The sequence below is a fragment of the Tasmannia lanceolata genome, unplaced genomic scaffold, assembly GCF_043159265.1.
Source record: "Tasmannia lanceolata isolate RefF3 unplaced genomic scaffold, GAP_Taslan_0.1 ptg000019l, whole genome shotgun sequence".
Lineage (NCBI taxonomy): Eukaryota > Viridiplantae > Streptophyta > Magnoliopsida > Canellales > Winteraceae > Tasmannia > Tasmannia lanceolata.
Window position 1 is genome coordinate 2,910,752 of NW_027518696.1, and position 26,458 is coordinate 2,937,209.

Here is a 26,458-nt window from a genome sequence, read left to right on the forward strand (position 1 = left end):
TGTCAAGTAAAGGGTAAGAATCCTCTTTTTCTTTCTGCTCCATGCTCTCAACTTCGTATTCTCAATCTCTTCCAAAACCCTAGAAAAATCCAATACTCTGCTCGTGTTTGGGAAACCTTTTTTCTCCCCAATATTCTGTTTATCTCTTTAGGGTTTGATAATCGTTGCCATGGACGAAAGTAGCATTACCAGTAATGTCGCTCGGGCTATAGTAGCAGCCCTAGATTGGAATTCACCAGCAGAATCCAGAAATGCTGCTGTTTCTTACTTAGAATCTGTGAGATTTTTTCATTTTCAATCCATTTATCTCTTTCGCTAGTCTGTTTTATTTGTTTTCTGATTCTTTTTACACTCAATTATCAAAACCCTAGTTCATAATGCTATCTACATGCATGTGTAGTTCGATTATATGTATTCTTAAGATTATCCTTTCCTCCAATTTAATAGAGGCTCGCATCGTGGTTTGTTTTTTTTTGTTAATCAGTCTCTCTCTCTCTCTCTCATGAACCATTATGCTGCTTGCATGCAAAGGAATGTGATTTCTTGGTTTTAATTTACAGTTCTTATTCTCTAACTTAATATCTGTTCAGAATCCAAGTGGTAGTTGGTGAGTCTGAAAATAAAAAAACAAATAGTAGTGAGATAGTCAATTTGGGTAGAAACAGTGAGGAAAGACTTGAGGGCTAGGAACATAAGAGAGAACATGACGTTGGATAGGAGAGAATAGAAGAAAATGATCCATGTAGACGAACCCAACTAGTATCAAGATTAGACTTAGTCATTTTGAGCCGGGAAGATCCTTTCACCTTCTTCATGAAAATTTTCTAAAGAATTCATTAGCCGACCAACTAGAGTTGAGTTGTGTAGTGAGAGAGTCACTTATCACTAGTGGTAAAAGAACAAATGATAGAAAATCCCGTAATTCCTCACAAAGAGCATGGACCTTACATGTTTAATAATTGCTAACCCCCATGTATACCTTAGGATTGCAACTTAGTACAACTGAATTGGCACAATTATATTCTCGGGGCTAAATATGTGAAAGGTAGGCCTTGGGTGCCAGAGGAAAGTGTGTTTTTTACCTAGGAATTATGGCTGAGGGAGAATTATCAAATAATAACTTGGCTGTGGAATAATGTGGAACCGCAAGTGCGGCCTATGCAATTCCAAAGAAGTTTGGGACATTGTAAGGGAGCTATTCATCTGATGAAAGTATCTCATGTTTATGGATTGTTCAAGAATATTTTTATGTTGCAGCGAGGGAACAAGATTCTCATAGTACTTTGTGAGGTATGTGGGAAGAAATGAATGTATGCCAATGCTTATCCTATGATGTGGATTTGTTGAAGAGACAGTTTAAGGGTTTAGAGTGGCGAAATATTATTCAGTTCGTGGACACATCTTAGCCAATATAGAGCTTCTCTCTCTTACTAGTTTATGTTTCTACTCCTACGTATTGGAGTTTCTTTAGCCTCTGATGACAGTGTTGGTGGTGGATTTATTTGGACAACATCTATAGGCAGTTGATGGAGCCAGAGATTGTGGTAGTGTTTTTGGTTGGGCCATGGGGTCGTGGTTCGGGAGGCGGATGTGGTAGAAGCCGTGGGATGATGGCTTTACTAATCACTATTCAGGCAAATGTCAGGACAAGTTTGGTGTTATAAACTCAGAGATCTCTTAATCTCCCCCAAAATAGGATCAAACTTGATCTGTAGCCAGTGACAAGGTGAGATGCAATAAACACAAACACAGAAACTAAGAAACACAAGTGTTACGTGGTTTGGTAGTGTGCCTACGTACACAGGAGAGGTGAGTTTCACTATTTTGATATTATGGTTGCAAAATCTCTTTTCTACATTTTCTTTCAGTGAAGAATGCCAAAAGGCCCCTACAACACGTAACCCTAATATATGGGTTATATATATATATATATATATATATATATATATATATATATATATATATTAATGCCACTGCATCAAGAATTACCGATACTCCCCTAGTACAATTCAATAAAATAAACTTTTACTTTAGGACGCTGCCTCGGAAACCCAGCAGAGAGCCCCTGCACCTCCAACTAGACCACCATCTACGTCATGCACATTAGTCCGCCAGGGTGATGAACCACTGCCAAAATACAATATATCTCCGCAACATTTGGAAAGCCTGCTTGGACTAATCAGGTTCTATATATAGTAGGAGATTGTATGCAGCCAAGTAGTTCAATTGGAAACCAACAATACAGTTTTGGCGGTGATTCAGAGTCGCTTTCATGAGATGAGTATGCAAAGCTTGTTAAATCCTCCTGATAGCTCACAAGTCATCTCTCTACATCCATGGCTACTTTTGTTAACCTATTTAATCTTGCACTTTTTTATTTCAAAGAGGTCATCTCGCTGGGTCATTGATTTGGGAACCTTTGGCCATATTTACTCATCCGAGTCTTGAGTAATTGCCTTATTTACTAGAATGCCATATGATTTCATGAACAAGGTTTTAAATTTTGACCGAAATCCGAAATTTTAGGGTTTCGGTCAACCCCGAAACCGAAATTGGGTAAACTCGAAATGTTGCAAAATTTCGACTGAAATTTTGAAATTTCCGTCGAAATTTCGTTTTCCCTGAAATTTTGGTCCGAAATTTAAGGAAAATCTCCAAAAAATCTGGATTTTATTCTTTATTTTATATTTTCCTCAGCAATTTTGTTCGAAATTTTGTACGAGATAAAATATTATTTTATTTGATTTCGTCGAAATTTCGGTTTCAGTGAGGAACAAAACACATTCCAAAACCGAAATTTGAAACCTTGTTCGTGAATACTGAAATTTTCTTTTTCTTCACATATCATTTCTTTGTCCTGTTCCTATAAGTGGATAATTGTCTACACAGTCAATGCGGGAATGTACCTTTAATTCTCTAGGATATGCCGTTAGATCCAAGTTGTACTACCATGATCAAAATTTGTCCCATGAAGTTATTTGAACTTTTATTATCCTGGTACCATGATTAGTTCTTTTTCCCCATGCAAATCAATGACTTAAAATATTATCATTTCTTGAGGTTCCTCATTTTTTTTTGTTAATTGTGCACAATAAAATCACTTGAATCCTGCCTATTGTTTTGAATGTCTATTCTAATGATCCTTATTCACCTTTGGGTTTTAAAACTTTGCAGATAAAAGCTGGAGATATTCGTATTTTAGCAAACACGTCCTTTGCTTTGGTTAGGAAGGATTGGTCTTCTGAGATTCGGTTGCATGCATTCAAAATGTTGCAGGTTCATTCCCATATACGACTGTTTTTACTTTTACAGGAAGAAACACTTGTCATTGTTGAATTACCATCCATATAACTGACATAAGACATGGTCATGTTACTGTGTTGAGCCTCATTTCATACTAAATGGTAGTTAGTAAGTCCGAACTGAAGAGCAGAGTTCAGATTTTATTGATTCTGATCGAGAAGCCCAACTATGGGAAATACTCACTAAAATTAGACAGATTACTGTCAAGAAATAAACTCGGGAACACAAGGACAGATTTCCTGTCAAGAAATAAACTCAGGACCACAAGGATCCTCTTAAGTGAACTGACTGTTGTAAGTTTATTATTTAAGAAACACAGCTGGAAGCAAGTGTGAAGAACCTTATCTAAGAAATGATATCATTCCTGCTCCTGCTTAGTGGCAGTTTTTTCAAGCATCCTTAATTTTTTAATGATATTTTCAGGCATCCTTATTATATTCAGCCTTTGGATGCTTCTAATGCGACCTTTCTCAGTCAATGGGAAAAAGAGTTAATTTTTTTTATCGACTGAGGTGTAGCTTCAATTAATTTAAATTTTTACAGGATATGCCCTCTTTGTTTACTCCTTTTGCATGTAAAAATCATGGTTTAAAGTAGGGTTGCAACCCGGGTCAGGCTGATCGGGTTTCCAAAAACCTACCGTACTCAAGAAATTATCTCAGGTCGGGTCGGGTCATTTTTTTTATCGGAAACCTTAATATTCATAAACTTGACGTTACCCGAGATAGTTTCTTGGGTCGGGGTTTTCCACATTCTCGCATTGAACTTCATGCAAATCCAAATGCATCTTAAATAAACTGAGCCAATAGCTCACAACAAAGAAGATATCCAAGATCTTCTCTGCCGATTTTAGTTTTTTTGTCCTAGGACTCTGATCCCATTTAAATCTTAAATCTTAGAATGGAAGTTGAAAGAGGAGAGTATCAATGTTCAAATATGTTAATATAAAAAAAGGCCTTTATTATTTGGTGCCTAAAGAAAACTGTATGACCAACGGACCAAGCAGGAAAAGTTTTCTCGACCTAAAGAAGGAAACAAATTTTCCAAAGAACTAGAGCTGGTCTTAAATTAGATACATTATTTGTGCTACTGTTTCCGTCAGCCCCTAATGCAATTGGCTTCAGGTTGGGTCAGGGCTTCCCCCACCCCATTTTTATTTTTAATAAAATTGCTCCATTAAAAAAATGTGTAGCTTAAGGTTGTAACTAATTTCAAGCATCGCAGAAAACATCAAATCTTAACACCAACCATTCAAAATAAAAATAAAAATCTTCATACCAATAATCTCTAAATTCAAGTCATCAAGTGCGTATATTTAAGGATGGAACTACATTTTTCACATTACAAACCTGATCAACTCAATGAAAAAAATTATACGAATATACTGAAAATAGCGTGTCATGTTATTCAAAGAGATATTTAAGAAATACAAAGTACACCTATAAGAGAATAAGATTGTTTTCCTGGCACTAAAGCTGAACTTCTTCCAATGATTAAGCAGTCCCCCATTCAATTGGTTTCGGGTGGGTTTCGTTTTTTTAATTTTAGACCCAAACTAACCCAAGATTGGGTTAGGTTTTTCAACCTGAAAACCGATCCAACCCAAGACCCATGATTCTGAACCCTACCCAATGTATTTTCAGGTCAGTTTGATGCGAGTCAGGTAAATCTTTACGCAAGTTGCAGTGTTAGTTTTTTTTTTTTTTGAACTGAAAGTTGCAGTCTTAGTTTTAAGTAATGGATTTTCTGATTCTGCCATATCACCCATGACAAACATTATATTGCACAATATTTTGTTTTTTGTACTATTTTAAATGAATGCTGTATGTATTGGGTGATAATACAGTTTGCTTCTTCTTTTTTTTCTTTCCAACTGAAAAGCTGAGAAGCAGCAGGCAGTACACATCAATATGGACCAATACATCAGATCATGTGAAAACTGTATTGCACTTTATTCTGTTCTTAAGTTAAAAATTTAGCTAAAGCTCTAACCAGTTAGACTGTCCTGCTCCTTTTGTCCTCAATGCAGTATGGTGTTGGGCTGTAGGAAAAATGCGAAGTCCAGATACAGGGTTACTGCTGTATTTATGTGATAATGCTGAGCATATTGGTGTAGCGTCTTATAAGAAAGTGGGTAGAAAATAAATTTATGTGCAATTTCCACCAAATGATACCTAAAAGTGAAATTAGCCTTGGAAGAAAGGGAGATGTGTATAAGCTGGGGTTTTCTTGCGAAAATACAGTAACACATGCCTATAGTGTCATTATCTCAGAAGAGCCGCATACCTTTGCGTTTGACACTGATTGCAAAACATCCAATTGGAGTGTCGGTGTAACGTAGGCTATGCATGTTTTATTTTGTTTTCCTTTTCATTTGAGTTATCATTTTGCCTGCTAAGGGTATGTGAATTGTATCATATAGCATGCGCGTTCATCTTCTTTGGATTTATCTGTAGAATTTGGTTCGATTGCGATGGGAAGAATTCAGCTCTACTGAAAGGAGAAATTTTTCCAACGTTGCAATTGGTTTAATCTCTGATATAGCGAACCCTCATGAAGAATGGGCACTGAAGAGTCAAACTGCTGCACTTGTTGCCGAGGTTTTTTTTTTACTTTTGTTATTGGTTTTTGCTGTAACTTTCTGCTCATATTTTTGCTGTCACAACACTTTTTTTTATGACAGGTAGTTAGGAGAGAAGGATTAAGTCTATGGCAAGAATTGCTACCATCTCTGATTTCCATTTCTAGCAGAGGTCCTATAGAGGCACGTTTCTTCTCGCTATTTATCTAGTTTGGTTCTGTCATATTATGATCCTAAACTTCTAGGCAATCCAGGTATGATTGAACCTTTTTAACATATTTTCAGGCCGAGTTGGTTCTGATGTTGCTGAGATGGCTTCCTGAAGATATTACAGTTCACAATGAAGATTTAGAAGGTTTCTAGCAGGCGTCATTTTACCTTAAGAATGTGTTATTCTTTCCATCTTGACATCTTCTGGACCTTATGAGTTGATGCCATCATACAGGAGACCGCCGTAGGCTGTTATTACGTGGGCTTACTGAATCTTTGCCAGAAATTTTGCCTTTGCTGTACAATGTAAGTTGCAGTTTTTTTTTCTTGCCTGCAACAGAGTATGACTTGAAGCATGAAGCAACCTAGCTAAATTTCTTTTGGGATTCAGTTACTTGATAAGCACTTTGGAGCTGGTTTGAGTGAGGCAGGAAGACAACAATATGATACTGCAAAACAGCATGCAACCACAGTAGTAGCTGCTATAAATGCTGTAAATGCATACGCTGAGTGGGCTCCTGTACCTGATCTCGCAAAATATGGTCTGATTCATGGGTATGCATTTCCTTCTAGTAATTTCTTTATTGTGTGTGTTTTTTTTAATGTTTTCCCTCAAGCATGGTTTTTAATTTCTCCAAAATGACCGGAATGTTTCCATTTTCATCCTCACTAAAACAAAATTTATATGATTTCCTTTTATGCTACTATTTCCCAGAAATTTTGACCGAAATTCCCAAAATTTGGCTGAAATTCTCAAAATTTGACCGAAATTTCCGAAATTCGACTGAAATGGTCGAAATGACATAAAAATGCAAAGATGTTAGTATTGGCATTTCATTTAATTAATGCAGAGAATGATATTTGGCAGGCAACATCATTGAATTGCACAACAAAGTAATCGTATCTTATGCATGAGATGTCAGATTGGCATAGGACTAATAATACCTCATAACTATGTCGTATTGACATAGAGTTGAGGTTTTTAGAGGGGCAGACTGTCACTAGTTGTTGGATGTGATGAGGCCTTTTTTTTTAAATGATGTGATTAAGCCATTATGGATGATTTTTTTTTTTTGGCTTATGTGATGGTTTCTAAGTATGTATTTGTGCTTATTCTAGCATTTTCAAAAGTCTCATCTTAAAATTTCATCATTTGCCCATGTGTTTTATTTTTTTATTTTTTTGAAATGGCCCATGTTTTTTTTTTAATTAAGAACTTTCATCAGTTGCATATGTTTCCATGATTTTACATGATTTCCACTGAAACCAAGATGTTTCTGTTTCCATGACGACCGAAACCGAAACCGAAACCGAAATTCAAAACCTTACCTTTTCTTTTAACAGATGTGGAATCTTACTTTCTGCTGTTGAGTTTCGTCTCCATGCTTGCGAATTCTTCAAACTTGTTTCCCGGAGGTATGCAAAAAGAATTGCGTTCAAGGATCTATACGTCACTTAAGATTCATAAATTGTCAGATGAAACTCTTATATTTCTCATCTTATTCTAATATTTAATTTTCAGGAAAAGGCCTGTTGATGCTGGTTCTGAATTTGATTCCGCAATGGGTAATATTTTTCAGATCTTAATGAATGTATCTGGAAATATCTTATCCGGATCAAGCTCCCATGCTAGTGGTATTTCTGAAAGTGAATTTGAGTTTGCGGAATGCATATGTGATAGTATGGTATCTTTGGGTTCCTCACACTTGCAATGCATTGCTGGGGATAGTGCTATACTTTCTCTTTATCTTCAACAGGTGATTTCTGAACATATTGGCATTGTTCTCTCTGGAATTCTAGATTATCTTATGCTTTCACGCGTAGGGATTGGGTGATGAATTTTGAAAATACATGCTTTAGATCAGATGGAAGTTAAAAGTCCTTTTGATTGTCCGTGCCTTCTTTCAACTACCTAGTTGGTTTAATATCAGCTAATTTTGAGTGTACCTGTTTGGATATTGCTTTCCCTTGTTCCATAACTTAGCTGGTGCGGCAAATATGCTGTTTAATTTGTAATTTTTTTTTCAAAAACATATAAAAGGTACACAAAAGAATGCTTATAACTAGAATACTTGTTTTTTTTTTGCTAAGATTCTCTCTTTTCTTTATCTTCAAGTTTGCTGTGAATTGACAAAACTAGCTCTTTGTGTTCCAAATCCAAAGCAAGTTATATATAATCAACATGCCATCAATCGTTAAGTTCAATTGCATTCTGGAAGATACCTATGAACTTCCAATTTTCAACTTAGAACGCTTATCTAAGGTTTCCAGCCAATGCATGTGGTGAACTTTCTATGCTATATCACAAGGTTGTCACGTTTTGAAAGTAATAAAGACTTCCAATCATCAGGTTTAACTATCATCTTCTTCTCTGCAAACACATTATGGGTGCAAGTCGATGCCTCTATTTTGGCCCTCTGCTAGAGCTCTTAGACTACTCACCCAAGATTTGAGAGCCCTCATGAGCTTGTATGGAGCTATCAGCTTGTGGTTCCCATCCATTTTCATCTATGTAGTCCTACAATTGGCTTTTCTTGTCTAGGATTTTGTATGGCATGACATCTCTAATGCGCCTTTGTATATAATGATATAACCTTGCAACCTGTTATTGTTTGTTAGATCGGAGTCCTTAGCTATATGGGTGTGTGATAGACTAATAGGCATTTCGAACTGAAGGAATGGGTAATTTCACATTGCTCTAGAGGAATCTTGCTAAGGGTAAAAAGCTTTTTCTTATCAAATACAAATATGTCAACAATGTTGCTTGTCCCCCTCTAATGCTTGACTTTATTTGTTTCCTTTGTTTTTTAGGTTTAGAAATTTCTCAGTAACATCTTCGTGACTGTTGCTCAATATACATGAAATAGCATGTCATCGGATGGTGATTTGTTGATGGCTTTCTTGAGAGCTTTGACTTGTTTTTCACTGCAAAAGTTAAAGTTAGGATGCTGTTCCAGTTGGAATAAAGTTGTTAACAAGGAAGTCTACACTTCTCCTTGGCTAGTTTTCCACTAGGAACCGGTGACTTTAATCATTTGGTAAATTATTGGTGTCTTTGGTGTCAATTTCAATATTTTCGTGAACGTACTAGTATTTTCCTTGAAATTTTTGGCTGTACAATGGTGAGTGATACATGTTTTCTAGTGACGATTGTGGGAGCTAGTAGTTGTTCATAATACCTTGTTAGGCCTAGGAGTTTTATTGAGGTGACTGATGGAGCTCACCTCAGGCTTTCTAGCGTTGACACAATAATCCTTGCAAACACCCATCCATTAGGTATTAACATGTTAAGGGGATGCCATGAAAGCATTCAACATTGTTGGTTTTTAGAAACTTCAATTAGGTCCTCAAGGCTCTTAAAGGATTCAACAAAGGCTTTAGATTTCCTCTTCTTCCAAATTAGAGAAACTGTTGAAGGGAAGAAGATATTTCGAAGAAGATTCTTTATTTTATACCAGTCAGACACAATCTACTAAAACTGCCATAACTTTCTAACCACTTGTCCAATTTACGAGTTCTTACACTCGTTGGAAAGATCTTTCAAAAAAAAAAAAAAAACTTGTTGGAAAGAGCACAAAGATATCTACAACTTCCTAGTTTACCATTTTTGAAGATTCTTCCATCTAGAAGTCCAAACTTCAGGTTCAATATCTGGCAGCTGCATTATGGCGGGAATGCACCTTGGACACTCCACCCAAGCCACATAGGCATGACATGACTGCCATGTTTCATCATCCACAAACCATACAATCAGCCATTTGAATTCTCTAACTGATACCCTATTAAATTACAGTAGTTTTTCTTAAAAAAAAAACTCCCATAAAAACATGTGATGCAGTCCGTGGAAGGATTTTAAACATCAAATCAGTCCAAGATGATTGATCAAATTCAATCTCAGGACGATTATAACATAAAACAATCCCCAAAACTTCCCTAAGAATAGAACTAGGACTGAAAATAAGAGATTTGGCGAAATTATATTCACATGGAGAAAACAAAAAAACCTTAATCAGGATATGATGGACATGAGAATAAGAATCCCACTTATCAGAGGGAAATATCCAACTGAAAATAAGAGATAAAGCGCAAATATATTCACATGGAGAACTAAAAAACCTTAATCAGGATATGATGGACAAGAGAATAAGAATGCCACTTATCAAAGGGGAAATATCCAAATCTAAGCGAAGCTCCGCCCCCAAATACACGCTTGGAGGAGATGACCAAGAGGAGAAGTCTCTTTTTTTCTTTTTCCTCAAAACAAAATAAGGTCCATATTGAAATTGTCGAACCTCGAAGTCCCTTCTAAATGCCACAAATTCTCTATTTGAATCAGAGAGAGCTTCTCCTACTCCAGCTTTACGAATTTTGGCATTATTAACAGTAGAACCTTTACTACTCCCGTAGAGATGAAGCACAATCTTGCCATTGGAGGAGCCTTCCCGACATTGGGGGTCTTGATGGGGATGAGAAGAACTTACTAATTTGGATTAGGTTTTAGTCTAGCCTGCCATGATCATTTTGATATTAGTTTTGCATGCAACTAATCTGATCTTATTGCCGCTTGAGGTGAATTAATAAATGTAACTTTTAGCATTAAGATGCTATATGAATCAACATATGCTAATAAACTTGAGAAATTTATTTTAAAGTTTGAAAATGATGTTGACACTTATAGTCTAGCAGTTAGTAACGGAAAGTCCTACTAGTTCTGTTGTTGTTCATAGCTGGCTCCCACTCCAATCATGAATCTTCTCTCATTTCACAGTGCTCCACATCACCATATTGAAGATCTCTAATTTATGGACCAGGAACCTCCATATTGTTAAGAATTCAAAATTTTTTATTCACCGTGAGTTGGAAAAGAAAAAGAAAGAATGCAAATATTATTGAAATTTAGCTTTGATTTCTACATAGTATGATGCCTCTGGGTTCTAGGCAACATGGAGTTCTTTTGAGAATGCCATTCTCTTGACGTTCAAACCCAATTAAAAAAAATACCATTCTCTTGCTCCCACTTCATGTAACTTAGATTGAGTGGTGGTTTTCAGTCTCGTAATCTGAGAGGGCTGTGCTTATGTTGGTCTATGGGTTGATCATGACTCAATCATATATTTATGTTGGGTTCTACCCAATTTTTGTTTCTTCTGCAAATATTTGAATGTTTAAATTTGTTTCCATGTTTAAATTACTTTCTGGTTAATTACTGATTTTGACACATGTTTTTTTTAGATGCTGGAATATTTCCAACACTTCAAGCTTGCACTCCATTTTCAGTCTTTACTTTTTTGGCTGGTATGTGGAAACTTTTGTCATATTAATTTGCTAAGCGGTCTTATGAATCATGGGCAATTTTTTTTTTTTTTTAAGTTGCTCTTCTGCAATGTTAGGGCAGTGATTCATCACCTCTTAAATATTTTTCTGCCGCTTCACTTTTTCCTGACAGGCACTAATGAGGGAGTCAGTGTCCAAGCCAAAGATTTCTGCACAAGTACCCGGAGACCATTCTGTCTCTGGTTTTGGACAGGCAGACAAGGAAAAGAAAGGGGTGCCAATTATCATTAATGATGATATTTGTAGTGCAATTTTGGATGTTTCTTTCCTGCGAATGCTCAAGGAAAAGGTTCAACCTGGAACTAATCTTTCTGCTGGGGCATTAGAGTTGTGGAGTGATGACTTTGATGGCAAGGGAGACTTCAGCCAATATCGTTCCAGGCTGGTATGCTTTAGACTGTAACTATCCCTTTTTCTACCTTCCGGTTGCCATATTGTACTCTAGTTAATTTGTTCTTCTATCAAATTATAACATCCATAATGCAGCACTCATTTTCTTTTAATCTTTGTATGCTTGTGTTTACTAAAGTAAATTTAACTCATTTTTTTAAAAACTTTGTATGCTTGTGACTAACGTAAATTTTACTATAATTGAACTGGCTACCCAAGTTAATTATGTAATGATTAGAAGCAATGTTGCATTTGTTGATGCTTCCCTATGAATCGGAAAATATGTTTGTAATACATAATTCTTGGCCGTTCCATACTGAAGCTTGATATACTTTATGTAGTATGTGAATACTGAAAACTGAAGATTTATGAAATATTTACGGCTGGAAAGAATTCACTGGGTTTTGAGCTAGAAAGCAGTTCTTGTGAGACATTTGGTAAGTTAGGATTGGAAAAATGGATTAAAAGGTTAATAAAACACTTTCTATTATTTCTTATGAAAAAATTATTGATAATGCTTTTTCATTTTTGATATTCATGGGTGCATATTGTAGGAATTGTATTTAAACTCTAATAAATAAATGGCATTTTTGTCCCACTACACATAATCTAAATGTCAATATACAATGACACTTGAATCTTGCATGATTTGTGTCAAAGTCTTTTCTAATCTGGCATGACTTGTAGCCAAGATTTTAAGAGATATTCTTATTGAAAGGAAAAATTCCTTCATTTCTAAAGAGTGAGGTGTAATTCTTTTTTGATTAGTAAGCTGGGGAGTGAGGTATAATATTGTTTAAGATTAAAGATTTCTTGTCCTCTTCCAAAAAAAAAAAAAAAGGAAAAAAGATTTAAGATTTCTTGTGACCTAATTTTATGCTTGTGTTTACTAAAGTAAATTTAACTATAATTGAACTGGCTACCCCAAATTAATTATGTAATGATTATAAGCTATGTTGCATTTGTTGCTGCTTCCGTATGAATCGGAAAATATGTTTGTAATGCATAATTCTTGGCCGTTCCATACTGAAGCTTGATATACTTTATGTATTATGTGAATACTGAAAACTGAAGATTTATGAAATATTTACGGCTGGAACCAAACAGTTTTCACTTGGTTTTGAGCTAAAAAGCAGTTCTTGTGAGACATTTGGTAAGTTAGAATTGGAAAAAAGGATTAAAAGGTTAATAAAATACTTTCTCTTCTTTCTAATGAAAAAATTATTGATATTGCTTTTTCATATTTGATATTCATGGGTGCATATCGTAGGAATTGTATTTAAACGCTAATAAATAAATGGCATTTTTGTCCCACTACACAATCTAAATGTCAATATACAATGACACTTGAATCTTGCATGATTTGTGCCAAATTCTCTTCTAATCTGGCATGACTTGTAGCCTAGATTTTAAGAGATATTCTTATTGAAAGGAAAAATTCCTTTATATCTAAAGAGTAAGGTATAATATCGTTTAAGATTAAAGATTTCTTGTGACCTAATTTATTTATTTTTTATTTATGATGCCAACAAACTTTTGTTGCCATGCATAAATGGCTTTCTGAACAAAAAATTATATACGATTGGGCCAAATATCCTGCAATGGTGTTTGATCCGCTCCCATTGTACATGTGGCGATATGTAAGGTGATTTATGCCGTTCATTTATGGGCCCCTTCATGGATGGGCCATGTCACAATATTTGGACCAATTTCGTATCATCAGGGTGGTGGACGTGCAACTGGAAAGTTGAAGCACAAGTGGACGGCTGTTGCCTTGGAATGAGCAAAAGCCCGTTTGATCAGAGTAGGAATGTTCCATGCAATTTTAGGGTGTGTCTTATATATAGTGAGGGCTGCTGGATGTGTGGTATGGACATCATTATAGGATATTTGCCCTAAATATGCTTTAATTCCTTCTTAGTCTATGAGTAGCCTAGGTGGGGCTAGGGTCAGGTGCCTTAGTGCCCCTCGAGGTGTTGAACAACTTGCTCAATATGAATCTACAGCACTTGTAACCTAGCTCATTCTCACGAGAGCTATACTTGCAGCTATAGTAAACCATCAGAGGGGTGGGGAAGGAGAAATGGGACAAAAGAATTTTTTGAGGAAAATTTCAGAAATGGATTGGGGAACCTCAATTTTTGGGAATATGGAAACTATTCTGAAATGCATTTGAACTGAGATTGAGGCCACAGAGGAACGAAACTAGGAGAAGATGTACCTCAAATTTTGGGAATATGGTAACTATTCTGAAATGCATTTGAACTGGGATTGAAGCCACAGAGGAACGAAACTAAGATAGATTGGGAAAAATCGGGGGGATCGGGGGGAAACATTTGAGATTGTTGGGGGAAACAAAACCCTATGAAAAAATATTTCTGCCATGGATTCCTTTAATTTCAAATCAAAATAAAGAATAAAGAAACATAAATGCACATATTTATGCCTAAAAGCTTGTAGAAAAAAAATCAAAATATTCCAGAGGCACAAACACATGAAAAATTGCACATAAAATTCGTTGGAAAACAGATTAAAAAAATGAAATAGAAGGATTTATGGTAATAAAATGAAAAAGTAGGAAATCAAGTAAGTAAAATATCTACCTTTAGATTTCAGATCTTTGTTTTTTCATGATGAATCTTGGATCTGCATCTTCCTCTTTCCCGTACAAATCACTGTGGACCCAAGGTTTTAAATTTTGGTTGCGATCATCAATGAAACCGAAACATTTCAGTTTTTAAATTTCGGTCATCAGCGAAACCTAAACATTTCGGTTTCGGTATGAAATTTCAGCCGAAATCTTGTAAAATCACGAAAACTTTTTGGTACGAAATACAAGCAAGATTCTTTCCCTGGCTTTTCTTTTTATTTTTTGTCCTTTTTTTTGGAAATATCAAATCTCATGTTTCTTCTCTTTTCTGCAAGTGGAGTCGATTTTTGTCAGCTATTGAAATGTCTTTGTTTTTTTATCCGAAAGGTTGCATGGTTGGTTGCATGTTTCGCATATTTCGACCGAAACATTAATGAAATCCTGAAAATATGCTTTCTATTTAAAACTTCAATTGTTGATCTCCTCTGCATGCCCAGTGATATATGTTTTAAGCTATGATTCAACCAACACTTTGAATTTATTGCTGACACACATGTCCACACGTGTCGACACTCCTTTCAACACTTTTAAATGTTTTGCTAGGAGTGTTAGAGTAAATGTGGGGGTGTGGACACATATTTGTGTAATAATCAATAATTTTATGTGCAGGTACGTGTCACCATTTCTAAATTTTTAGATGTTGCCATGTCAGACACCTCATATATGTGTCGAAACTTGACACACAAATCCGTATCGACAAATTATGATTATATATAAACTTTCTATTTTAGCTGTGTCCCCGTTTGACCTCTGTTGTTAAAATCTTACGATTCAAATCAATTCGTGGGTTGAACGATTCTAATCGGACAAAGAATCATTTTTTGTAAAAATCTTACGATTCAAGTGAATCGTACAATTTTTACAATTCTTTTTATGATTTTTATGATTCTGTTTGTTTTGGGTTTTGAGAACTGATTGTGATTTCAAAATGTTTTGTTTATTGCTGACATTTCTTTGTATGATTATTATATAGATTTGAGTATGTGCTTTGTTTACTGTTGTGATAAATTATATAATGATTTATTGTATGATGAATATAGTTTGTGCTTTGTTTAGTAATTTATTGTGCGATGAATAGAGTTTGTGCTTCGGATTACTAATCATAGAATTTTATATTTAATTTAATAGTTTCAAATGGAAAATAGATCATTACTCATTTTATTCTTATTCTTATTTTTCTTATTACATGAAAATCTCTTGGATTACTGTTTTCTTCGTGAACTAGTCTGGCTCATTGTATCTGTGGCATTTCAAGGTGATTGTTTCCATTGATCTACTATCTTATATGTTTCCCTTGCGCTTCATGCATATTTCCCAAGGTGCCTCAAAAAAAATTACTCATTTTATTCCTTATTTTTTACCCTTTAATATTTTTTTCTCATTTTTATTTATAAATCTGAAAAAATCCTCCGATTTACGATTCGAACCCTGTTACGATTTATGATTCGATTCTGATTTTCAGAACCTTGTCCGTTTCTAAATTTTTGGGGTTTGCCGTGTTTGACACTCGTGCCAGTGTCGACACGCGACACTCCATGAATCATAGGTTTTAAGCAAAGCATGCAGCCCTAATGAAAATAAGTCTCCATCCTTAAGTAGATCTAATCTAAATCACCCAAACTTAAAGTGAAAAGACAACGGACTAAAATAGCCCCATAACTTAAGCAACAACTTAAAAGAAATATAATTAATGCTAGCTCATATGGGACAGACCTTCTAACTTGCACATCATTCGTTTGTAAAAATGTGAACGGACATATTGGTCATAAAATTGATCATCTGAAAGTCTGGAACCCCTTGCACCAGCCAACCTGTGAGCTTCTTTATTTTCTCCATCTTCTGCAGTCAAATGCTATTTGGCACATCAGTTCGACTATGACTTGTGAAACCATCTTACAAGTTACTAGCAAACACATCTTGCACAATTCGCACCACCAAACCCCACTGGACTCTTTGCCATATGCTTTCTACACTCCCATAACCCACTTCTTCATCAACCCCATCTTCATACTTCGATTTTTCATGCTACCAAACTCTCGAAGCCTTGAGGCAGATGGAAGTAAAGAGACAAATTGCTGGCAAAAAGAAAGATGCATTTTAGTAAAAGTAAGCTTATTTTATTGAGGTTAATGTATGGAAAGCTATGATTATTTTAGTAGGTTAGCAAAACAAATTTTAATTGATTATTAAACTTTTGCGAAGGTAAGAGGCTTAGCGTATTTAATAACCATGTAATTTTTTTGGTAGGCAATAACCAAGTAAAGTTAATGTTGTTTTAATAATATCAAAGTTGGTTTTAGACTGATTTTAGCCTATCGATTATCTAAATTAGGTTACTGTAGATTAAAATACATAAAATAAAGTTATGCATATTGACATGAAAATCACTTGAATTACTGTTTTCTTGGTGAACTAGTCTGGCTCATTGTATCTGTGGCATTTCACGGTGATTGTTTCCATTGATCTACTATCTTATATGTTTCCCTAGCGCTTCATGCATATTTCCCAAGGTGCCTCAAAACTAAACTTATTGAGATTTAAATATGTAATAGTTTGTAGATATAACCAATAATTTAGCTTGCCTTTAGATTATCAGAATCCTTATATTGTTCTATTGCTGTTTTGCTGGTTTTTTGTTGCAGTTGGAGCTAATCCGATTCATTGCTTTCCACAAGCCAATAATAGCGGCAGCAAGGGTTTCACAGAGAATTGATAAAATTATTAAGAGCCCTTTGCACACTCCAGTGCCTGCTCAGGTTTGTTATAAGCGCTTAACTGGGGAAGTATTGTGGAAGCATCAGTTTGTTAACTTTTGGAATCTTGGGGTTCTCAATTAAATATTTTTTATGTTAGTCTCCTAGCAAGAAAATGATACCTTATGCTCACGCTGACATTGACATGTTCTCAACCTTTTCTCATAGTAATATATTTTTGTCTTGTATATTTTCAGGACTTGTCAGTAATGGAAAGTATGCAACTGGCGCTAGAAATGATTGTGAGCACAATTTTCGATGGATCAACTGAATTTGGCGGCAGTGGTTCTGAAATTCAGTTTGCATTGCGCAGTATACTGGAAGGTTGTCCAGTGAGTTTTCTATTCATTATTAGAGCTCAACAATGCTTTCCTTGTAGGGTTTACTGAAAACATGTGTGTGCTTGTGAACTGAAGGCTTACTTCAACAACTTCTTTCTTTGAAATGGATGGAGCCAACACTAGCGGAAATGCTCGGACGATATTTAGATGCATTGGGTCCCTTGTTGAAACACTTCCCAGATGCAGTTGGTGGTGTCATCAATAAACTTTTTGAACTTCTAACATCACTACCTTGTGCTCTTAAGGTTGTGCTAGATTTTGTTTATACCGTCTTTAAGTTTTTAGTTGATGGAGATTTGGTCAATTTTAAGCATGCGCTTAATTGACATTTTGCTACCTAATTGATACAGGACCCTTCTTCAATCAATGCACGACATGCAAGGTTACAGATCTGCTCATCGTTTATACGGATTGCGAAAACTGCAGACAAAAGCCTTCTTCCTCATATGAAGGTTACTTCATGACTGCTGTCAATAGCAGTTAAGCTTAGTAAATTGCAATTAATTTTACTAGTAAAAAACCCGTGCGATGCACGGGCCGACAAAGAACGGTACGGACCACGTCATAGGTTGATCCAAACCGTCCATGTGATGGAACACAACATAAATAGGTTGTGCCCCAAAAATCATTTCCATAGGCTGATCCTAGCCCTCCAATCTATAGATGTTTCCATAATTCCTCTTATCTTAAATCGGATGGTTAAGATCACCCTATAGTTTTTTAATTAAAAAACCATAAAGGAGGGGGGTAAGATCGAAATTATACGGCTTTAATGGGTGCCTTTGTTAAAAGCATAAAGGAGGGGTAGGATTGAAATTATATGATTCAATGGGTGCCTTTGTTAAAAGCATAAAGGAGGGGGCGGGTAGGATTGAAATTATATGAGTTGAATGGGTGCATTTGTTCAAAAAAGTCAAAAAATGTGAGGTGTAATTCTCACGTAATTTTCAAAAAAATCGAAAAAACTCTCCTCTTTTCATCCCAGCTTATTGTATTAGATACCTGTGATAGCAAGTGTTTTTTTGCTGGATATTTTCCTTTTTTAATCCCTTATTGCTAGATAATATTTTTGTGTGAATCTTTCTTCTATGTTTTAACGGCTGAATGGCTGTTTCACTTTCAAATGCTAGCTTACAATAATCACATGTTTTGAAGATGGATGTATGCATTCCAATCTAGTGATTATGTTAATTCTTAAAGTTCAGTGCAATCTAAGTTGTGAGACTTTAAGTTCATCCTGCAAGTGCATTAGTATCTTCTGTAAGCAATTATTTCTTGGGTTTACTTTCATTCAATTTATTCTTCCCATATGAATGAATACTTTTTTTTACCGCTGATCTTTCTTTCTTGTTCTTCCGTTTTATACTTTTATGTTCGTGTAAACAATACCATTAGCCACCATTATTACCTTCAATGATTTGTCTTTTTCTATTGAAGGTAGCAATCAATAGACCCATGGCACACTTGACTTATGTGCTAACAATATAACCAAATTCTTTTACACTTACCCACCAATTTATATTAGGTTTATAGGGGCAAAAGACATTGATGAAGCATTAACAATGTTCTTCAACTGATCGCAAAATTCCGATTGGCCCATCCATAGCATAAAAGTTCTTCAACTAATGCCTTAATGATTTGTCCGAGTCGTCTAGTGACTCGAATGAGTCGCTGGTAGTCGACTCGAAAAAATAACACTCTTACGAGTCGAGTCGTTGGGCCTGGGCTTTCTTGTTTTGATGGTTGAAAACTTGGAAGTTGGAACTTAGAACTTAATTATTTTGTGCATGCAGGTTACAAGCATATAGTTATTTATATTTTTGGTTTAGCGCTTTATCTATGTGCTATTGGGTTATATTTTTCCATGCTTCATCTTTTGATATATATCGCGAATTAAGTCGGGATTGGATTTGAATTTAGAATTATCTAATTCCCTCTACCCTTCGAGAAAGATTGAGAAGGAGGTGGAGGAGAGAAAGATTCCTTTGGTAGCGAGCTAACGGGGCAACCTATAGATCACTTCGGTGCCTTGTACAGGGGGCACCTACGCTTTTCAACTAAATTTCTGTTCCTGTCAAAAATTCTTACGAATCACGAGTCATAAAATTAAGAAATGGAGTCACGGGTTGACAGCTATGAATACTATAGTTCCATCAATATATTTTAACTGGAAGTTTTTACATGTTTTCCTTGTCCAGCCGGTGCATCCATGTAAAATATACACATCACGGTTGTTCTTTATGAGTGTATTTTTTTATGTTGCAGAGTATTGCGGACACCATGGCTTATCTCCAACAAGAAGGGCGGCTACTTCGTGGAGAGCATAATCTTCTAGGTGAAGCATTCCTTGTTATGGCTTCTGCTGCAGGGTAATTGCTTGTTTCTCTAGGGCTCTTTTTAGGTTTTTGGTTTCTGTGAGATTGCTTAATGAAAATGTGTTGGGAATGATGTTCTCTTACATTTCTTCTCTTTATGCAGTATTCAACAGCAACAAGAAGTCTTGGCCTGGTTACTTGAACCCTTGAGCAAACAGTGGATGCAGATAGAGTGGCAAAATGTTTATTTGTCTGACCCATTAGGTTTGGTCCGCCTGTGCTCAGAGACAGAATTTATGTGGTCAATTTACCACACTGTAACATTCTTTGAGAAGGCTCTTAAAAGGAGTGCTATAAAAAAAGCAAGTTCCAAGTTGCAAATCGGTTCATTAACAAGTGAAGATTCTACCCCTTCTCACCCAATGGCTTCTCATTTATCATGGATGCTTCCTCCCCTCTTAAGGGTAAGTGTAATGTTCGTAGGAAGAGGTTCCATTTTTTTCATTTTGATATAATTAATCCACTTAAAATTTATTAATAAAAAAAGAATAATTTCTATAACATCGTTAATGCTGTGACCATGGTTTTTAATTTCGTCCAAAATCCGAAATTTCGGATTTCGGATGGGACTGAAACCGAAATTTGGCAAACTATTCCGAAAATTTTAAAATATTACTATTTTTGAAATTTCGGCCAAAATTTTGGTTTTGGCCAAGGGTGAAACCAAAACCGAAATTTAAATCCATGGCATTGACTGCATACTTATGTTCTTTGTGGCCATATACATTTAGAGTAATAAGCTGCATTGTGCATTTGTTGATCTGCAGCTTCTTCGTTCTATACATTCTCTTTGGTCTCCACCAATTACTCAGGTGTTACCAGTAGAGATTAGAGCCGCGATGAGTATGAGCCAAGTTGAACAAGCCAGTCTTCTTGGGGAAGGGAACTATAAAGTGCCAAAGAACATGCTAACTTATACAGACAGTTCTCAGGTTGACATAAATAAGGAAGGGTCTGCTGAGGCAAATGAAAATAACATTCGGAACTGGTTGAAAGGTATCAGAGATAGTGGGTAAGTACAAGGATAAATAACTATGTTGTTAGCCCTTTGGCCGCTTGGAGCTTGTTGAGCAATTATGTTTATACAATTCTTATTGTTTTTATTGCCTTTTCACTGTTTATAGACGTTATTAAAATTACTAAGTTCATCTCACAGTGCCTAGGGGATTGGTCATAAATTTCTTGGGAATAGTTATTTGTGCAACTTCTTACCCATATTATCCAGCTGCGTTCAAGTGCTCATACCTTTTTCTTTGTCAATAGGTTTTTTGACTTATGCCATGATAAGCAGTGCTGCTGAAACAATTGCACTTCCTTTTGGCTGTGAACAAGATTTAACTTTGAATAACGAATTAATGATATATTGGTTATAGCGTCTATAGGGCTCCATACTAAAAAATTGAACTGCAAATTCACAAACTAACAAGAAAAAGAACATGATAGTCAATTCGAAAAGAGTGTCATGCAATCTATTTGAAACAATAGTGGATTTGACAAATTAAATAATGCGTGCAATATCTAGTATGACTCTGAATATCATATCGTGTGTATCTGTGTAACATAGGTCCTTGCCATTTCATGTGTCCTATATATCTGCAAAACCTATCTGCACATAGATTTTATTTTGTTGCTATTCATGCTTGCTTTTAATTCCTTGCTCTTGGAGTGTGTGATGTTTATTTTCCTTGCTTGTATAAAAACTCTTTGCAATATTGCCTTTTGCTAGCAAAAACCAGTGTTCTTCTACCTATTTAAAACAAAACGCACAGCTCCCTACCTCTTTGGACATGGCAAATCTTTGTGAATATAACTTTGGTTTGAATCTGTTTTGATGTGTAAAAGTAGTCACAATTGACTAATTGAGTGATTAAGGGTTATAACACCTTCTCCCTTTATTAATAAAATGCAATAGATCAGACAAGTTTCTATCTGAAATTATTTTGTTCTCTTTTTCAGAACACAATGATACTTTATTTTTATGTTGACATATGTTTTGTGGCTGTAGGTATAATGTTTTAGGCCTGTCAACAACCGTAGGGGGTAGCGCTTTCCGATGCTTGGATATTCCTTCTGTTGCTCTAGCTCTTACGGAGAATATTCAATCAATGGAGTTCAGGCATATACGCCTACTTGTTCACTTAGTTCTGATTCCTTTAGTCAAGTTTTGCCCTGCCGATTTATGGGAGGAGTGGCTAGAAAAACTCTTGCATCCATTATTTCTACATTGTCACCATGCTCTCAGTTGTTCATGGTCCAGTCTTTTACGTGATGGTAGAGCAAAGGTTCCAGATAATTGTGGTAATCTTTCTGGATTGGACTTAAAGGTGGAAGTAATGGAGGAAAAGCTTCTTCGAGATTTGACTAGGGAGATATGTTCTCTTCTCTCAGTTTTAGCATCACCAGGGCTAAATAAAGGAATTCCTTCTTTGGAACAGTTTGGACATGCCAGTCGTGCAGAGATGTCCTCCCTTAAAGAGTTGGATGCATTCGCTACAGGCTCTCTGGTTGGGTATGTTTAATCATCATAATTCTTATAAGTATGTAACGATGTAGTATTCATGGTTTTAAAATTTGACTGAAATTCGAAATTTCGGATTTCGGTCGAGACCGAAACCGAAATTATCTGAAAACGAAATTTCGGAAAATTTTGGCCTAAATTTCGGCAATTTCGGCTGAAATTTACTTTTTTCCAAAATCCCGGCACAAGTTTGAAATTATTTATTTATTTATTTTACTGAATTTTGGCAAAATTTCGGTATTTCGGCCTAAATTTCTGTTTCGACTATGTCCGAAACTGAAACCGAAATTTTAAACCTTGGTAGTAATTGTTTATGGCCTGATTTTTTCAACATCCCCTCCCTATTTATTTCATTCTTGATGTTCTAGTATTTTCCATAGGGCAATGCTTGTATCTTATTCATATTTGCAGCTTTCTCTTAAATCATAAAGCTCCAGCTCTTCCTGCATTGCAAATCTGCGTGGAAGCTTTTGCATGGACTGATGGTGAATCTGTGGCCAAAATTGCTTCCTTCTGTGGGGCCGTTGTTCTTCTCGCTGCTTCGACAAATAACATGGAACTCGGGGAATTTGTTGCTAAAGATCTGTTTTATGCAATTATTCAGGGTTTGGCTCTTGAGTCAAATGCTATTATCAGTGCAGATCTTGTTGGTCTCTGTCGTGAAATCTTTATATTTCTCTCTGACAGGCACCCTGCTCCCAGACAGGTCAATTGAATATTTAGTTTTTGATTGATTTAATCACAAAAGATATGGGCACCCTTTTGTTTTTTATATGTGGACCCCAATTTCTGATGGTGAGGTGTGATTTCCCTTTTGTGGCAGGTTCTGCTGTCTCTTCCTTGCATTACAGAGGCTGATTTACGGGCTTTTGAAGATGCCCTAGCAAAAACATGTAGTCCGAAAGAACAAAAGCAGAATATGAGGAGCTTGCTTTTATTAGCAACAGGAAATAAGTTGAAAGCACTTGCAGCTCAGAAAAGCACTAATGTCATTACAAATGTTTATGGTAAGAATTCTGTGACTTCTTCGCTTATGAATTGCGCATTGTTTTGAGGAAGTTCCCCTCATGTAAATATTAGATGGTATTTGAACACTTTTGAAAAGCTATTTTGGTTCACAATTGAATCTAATTGTTGGTTGATTTAATTGGGTAGAACTCAGGCTTGAGCAAGAATGCCTAGGTAAAACCAATTCAACTCAGGCGAGTAGATGGTTGAAATATGGAGTGTTTAAACAGGGATGCCAACTGTTAGCACTTTAGTGTTTTTTCCTTTTCAAATCCACTTTTCAGAACACCCATAATAGTTCTTATTATACCCACACACCTCTCCTAGTATGAAATAGCCTAACTGCACAAGATGCCCCCACTTTGCACAGTTCCATGCCACGACACCCACTCTGTACCGTTCCGTGCCATTAGCTCTCCTTTACGTATATGAATAGCGAAGAAAAAAAAACCTTCAAATTTACAAGAATTTTCATTAAGCCCTCGAAAACAAGTGCTCTCTTTTCCAAACCATTTCTTCTCTAAAATGACACCATCCCCTGTTTTTCGAAACAGGCCTAAAACCTTCCCCAAAATGCACGAATCCAATCACCCCCCTAGATCCTCCATCCCTGGGCAAAACCTCTATTCAGTCCCCTTTTCCCAATTTCTAATCACTAAATACACCATGTTTTCTGAAATTAAACTGAAATCAAATCCATATCCCCACAAGCTCTCTCCTCTATCTATAAAATGCCCTACCAAGAGCCTTATCTACACACAATTCTCATCAAGAGAGAGTCATAGCGAAGAAAGTTCTCCCTGTTGCACAAGTGAGATTCGATTTTTCTTCCTTCTTTCATTTTCTTTAACACTTGGGCAGCAATCCAGTTCATCATTTTTAATGGTCTTCAAACAAGTTCACTGTGACCCATCGTACACCGCATCTCCATCTACACACACGAAACAAGCTTTTTTTGGTTGCCATTTCTGCAGGGAAAGGCTTAAACCCTTTATATTTTTCTTTATCTTTTTTATGATTTGGAACTCACACTTCCTTAAATTTTAATCTCTAGTTCATTTATTCAATAGAATAATTGAAGAATTTCTCTGAAATAAGTGTTGTTTATGCATATATTGCTTCCAAACTCTATGTATACTCACTTGGGAATGATTGCTTGAATTGGATTTTTTGAAACATCAAGCTTCTTTAAACCATAGCTTCTTAGATATTACCGACTGTTTATTAGAACAATTCTCCACCTTATTTGATTAACCGGATGAGATCCCTTGATTTTATTTTTCGGTTCCTTATAATAAAGGGTCAAACTCACTACAAATGTTTAACCTCTCCCAACGTTTATTCTGATCTCACCTGTTTTCAGTTTTTAAACCTCCTTTTATCATTAAAAAAAACCTTCTTTTATCTGTTTTTTTGAAACTCTTTATTTGATTCTAAAATTCTGAATTTCAGAGATCAGTTCTAAAAATCAAAATCTCCGTTATCATTGAAATTAGTTTTCTTGTTTTTTCTAACATCAATAATGAGCTCCGTTTGTCAAGAAAAATGTGCAGTGTTTCTTGGTCAGCAACTTGTAATAAATTTTCTATTTTTATTTGGGCTTCTCTAAAATCAAAATTATGCTTTATTTATGTTTTACTAAGGTTTGAAAGTGCTTCAGGTTTCAGGTCTACCTGCATGACTTTTTTATCTACTTTTCAAGACATTAATAAATAGTTACAAGTTTTTCCTTTCTCATTTTGGATTCTATCCTTCTTTGATCAACTATATTGATGTTTTATATCAGTAGCTTTTTTGTGAAGATCTATAAGACTCTTGGTGTTATTGTCACGAGTTTATCTGTTTTTTTTTTTGGTGTAAACTTACATTATTTTCCACCTTAAGGCAACAAAAAGAAACACAAAATCCCAATCAATAATCTAACTATAATAAATATAACAGGAAGAAAATCTATACTTTGAATTCATTATGTTTTCCTTTTCTTAACTAATCGGTTGAGAATCATACACAAACATTCTAGTTTTGCCTGCTATGGAGGCTAACAACTGATTGCCATTGCTAGTGATTTACTTTATGATTTTGAAATCAATTCATGATGACCGGTTCTTTTATACTCTTTACAGCTAGAACTCGCAATGCCGCCTCAGTTCCCGACCCCAGTGTCGAAGGGGATAGTCTTGTGGGATTAGCAGCAATAACATAAAGGACATAATCAACTGATGATGTAGATTTTTCTGTACAGAGATGGGTATAGATTCAAAGTTCTAAACAGAATGAGAGGCCAAACGTTCTCGGAAGATACACTTGTGAAGAAACGGAACATTTTTTTCGGCAATGGGGGAAGGTGAAAACTGAAAATCATATCATATCCTGAGTTTTGGGACGAAGTTGCATTACAGTTCCCTGTTTTATTTTATTTTAGTTCATACTGGGTTTTCATATTTGAAAGATGGAAATCAAGTTTGTTTTATATATCGTGTCATTTTCCTTTGCCCCTCTAGTTGTTGTAGTTTGAAGCATTCCCCGTACAATTGTTATATTCCCTGTATATACAATTTTAAAGAGGGTTGATAACCCCTTTTAGAGACTTAATAACCCCATTTCATCCCTCTACCAATTTTTCAAAAGTGTGTCCCCAGTTGGCAATTCTCGTATTTTGATGTCCCCCGTTGGCAATTTTTCCTTAAGAGTTAAGAAAACAAGTTTTGTCCCAAAAGTGCCATTAGACCAAAGTATCATCTTGTAAGGAGGTCGGCAAATTCTGAGGCTGATAGGTCAGTGAGGGAAGGTTTCTCTAGGTCGGATTTGGAATTATTCGATTTCCTTCCCTCTTGAGGTGTAAATTTTTTATGGTTTTGCCCCTTATATTGCTTAGATCATCTTGATCGCCAGAGGTTTCTCCATGATCGTTGATGTAATTCTTTGCCGTTAAAAAAAAAGTAATGTAGCTGAAAAAAAATGCAGAGTCACACTCGTAACTCCAACAATGAGGATG

At 35.7% G+C, this 26,458-nt stretch overlaps 1 protein-coding gene across 2 annotated transcripts; it reads left to right on the plus strand.

Annotated features, from left to right (window-relative positions):
- LOC143852556 (ARM repeat superfamily protein) lies at nucleotides 1-26,072 on the plus strand. 2 transcript variants are annotated; one of them, XM_077361984.1, is made up of 22 exons: nucleotides 1-277; nucleotides 3,175-3,276; nucleotides 5,760-5,903; nucleotides 5,987-6,067; nucleotides 6,170-6,239; nucleotides 6,330-6,400; nucleotides 6,486-6,649; nucleotides 7,439-7,510; nucleotides 7,617-7,851; nucleotides 11,327-11,389; nucleotides 11,541-11,813; nucleotides 17,111-17,224; nucleotides 17,419-17,545; nucleotides 17,638-17,807; nucleotides 17,913-18,014; nucleotides 19,828-19,931; nucleotides 20,041-20,341; nucleotides 20,705-20,949; nucleotides 21,943-22,446; nucleotides 22,867-23,161; nucleotides 23,279-23,462; nucleotides 25,587-26,072. In XM_077361984.1, exons 1-22 carry the CDS (start codon nucleotides 170-172, stop codon nucleotides 25,664-25,666), a joined length of 3,609 nt encoding a protein of 1,202 aa, XP_077218099.1. In that variant the 5' UTR covers nucleotides 1-169; the 3' UTR covers nucleotides 25,667-26,072. The 2 variants fall into 2 exon arrangements, with proteins under 2 accessions (XP_077218099.1, XP_077218100.1); XM_077361985.1 differs by lacking the exons at nucleotides 17,638-17,807; nucleotides 17,913-18,014 and having other exon boundaries at nucleotides 17,419-17,553.
- Nucleotides 26,073-26,458: the final 386 nt, after the last annotated feature.

Bases quoted from the DNA above. Each gene is read 5' to 3' on its own strand.
- LOC143852556 (XM_077361984.1), top strand. From the start codon at position 170: ATGGACGAAAGTAGCATTACCAGTAATGTCGCTCGGGCTATAGTAGCA. The intron at 6,401-6,485 runs GTAAGTTGCAGT...TTTGGGATTCAG, and splicing joins TTTTGCCTTTGCTGTACAAT to TTACTTGATAAGCACTTTGG. The intron at 18,015-19,827 runs GTTACTTCATGA...TTTATGTTGCAG, and splicing joins GCCTTCTTCCTCATATGAAG to AGTATTGCGGACACCATGGC.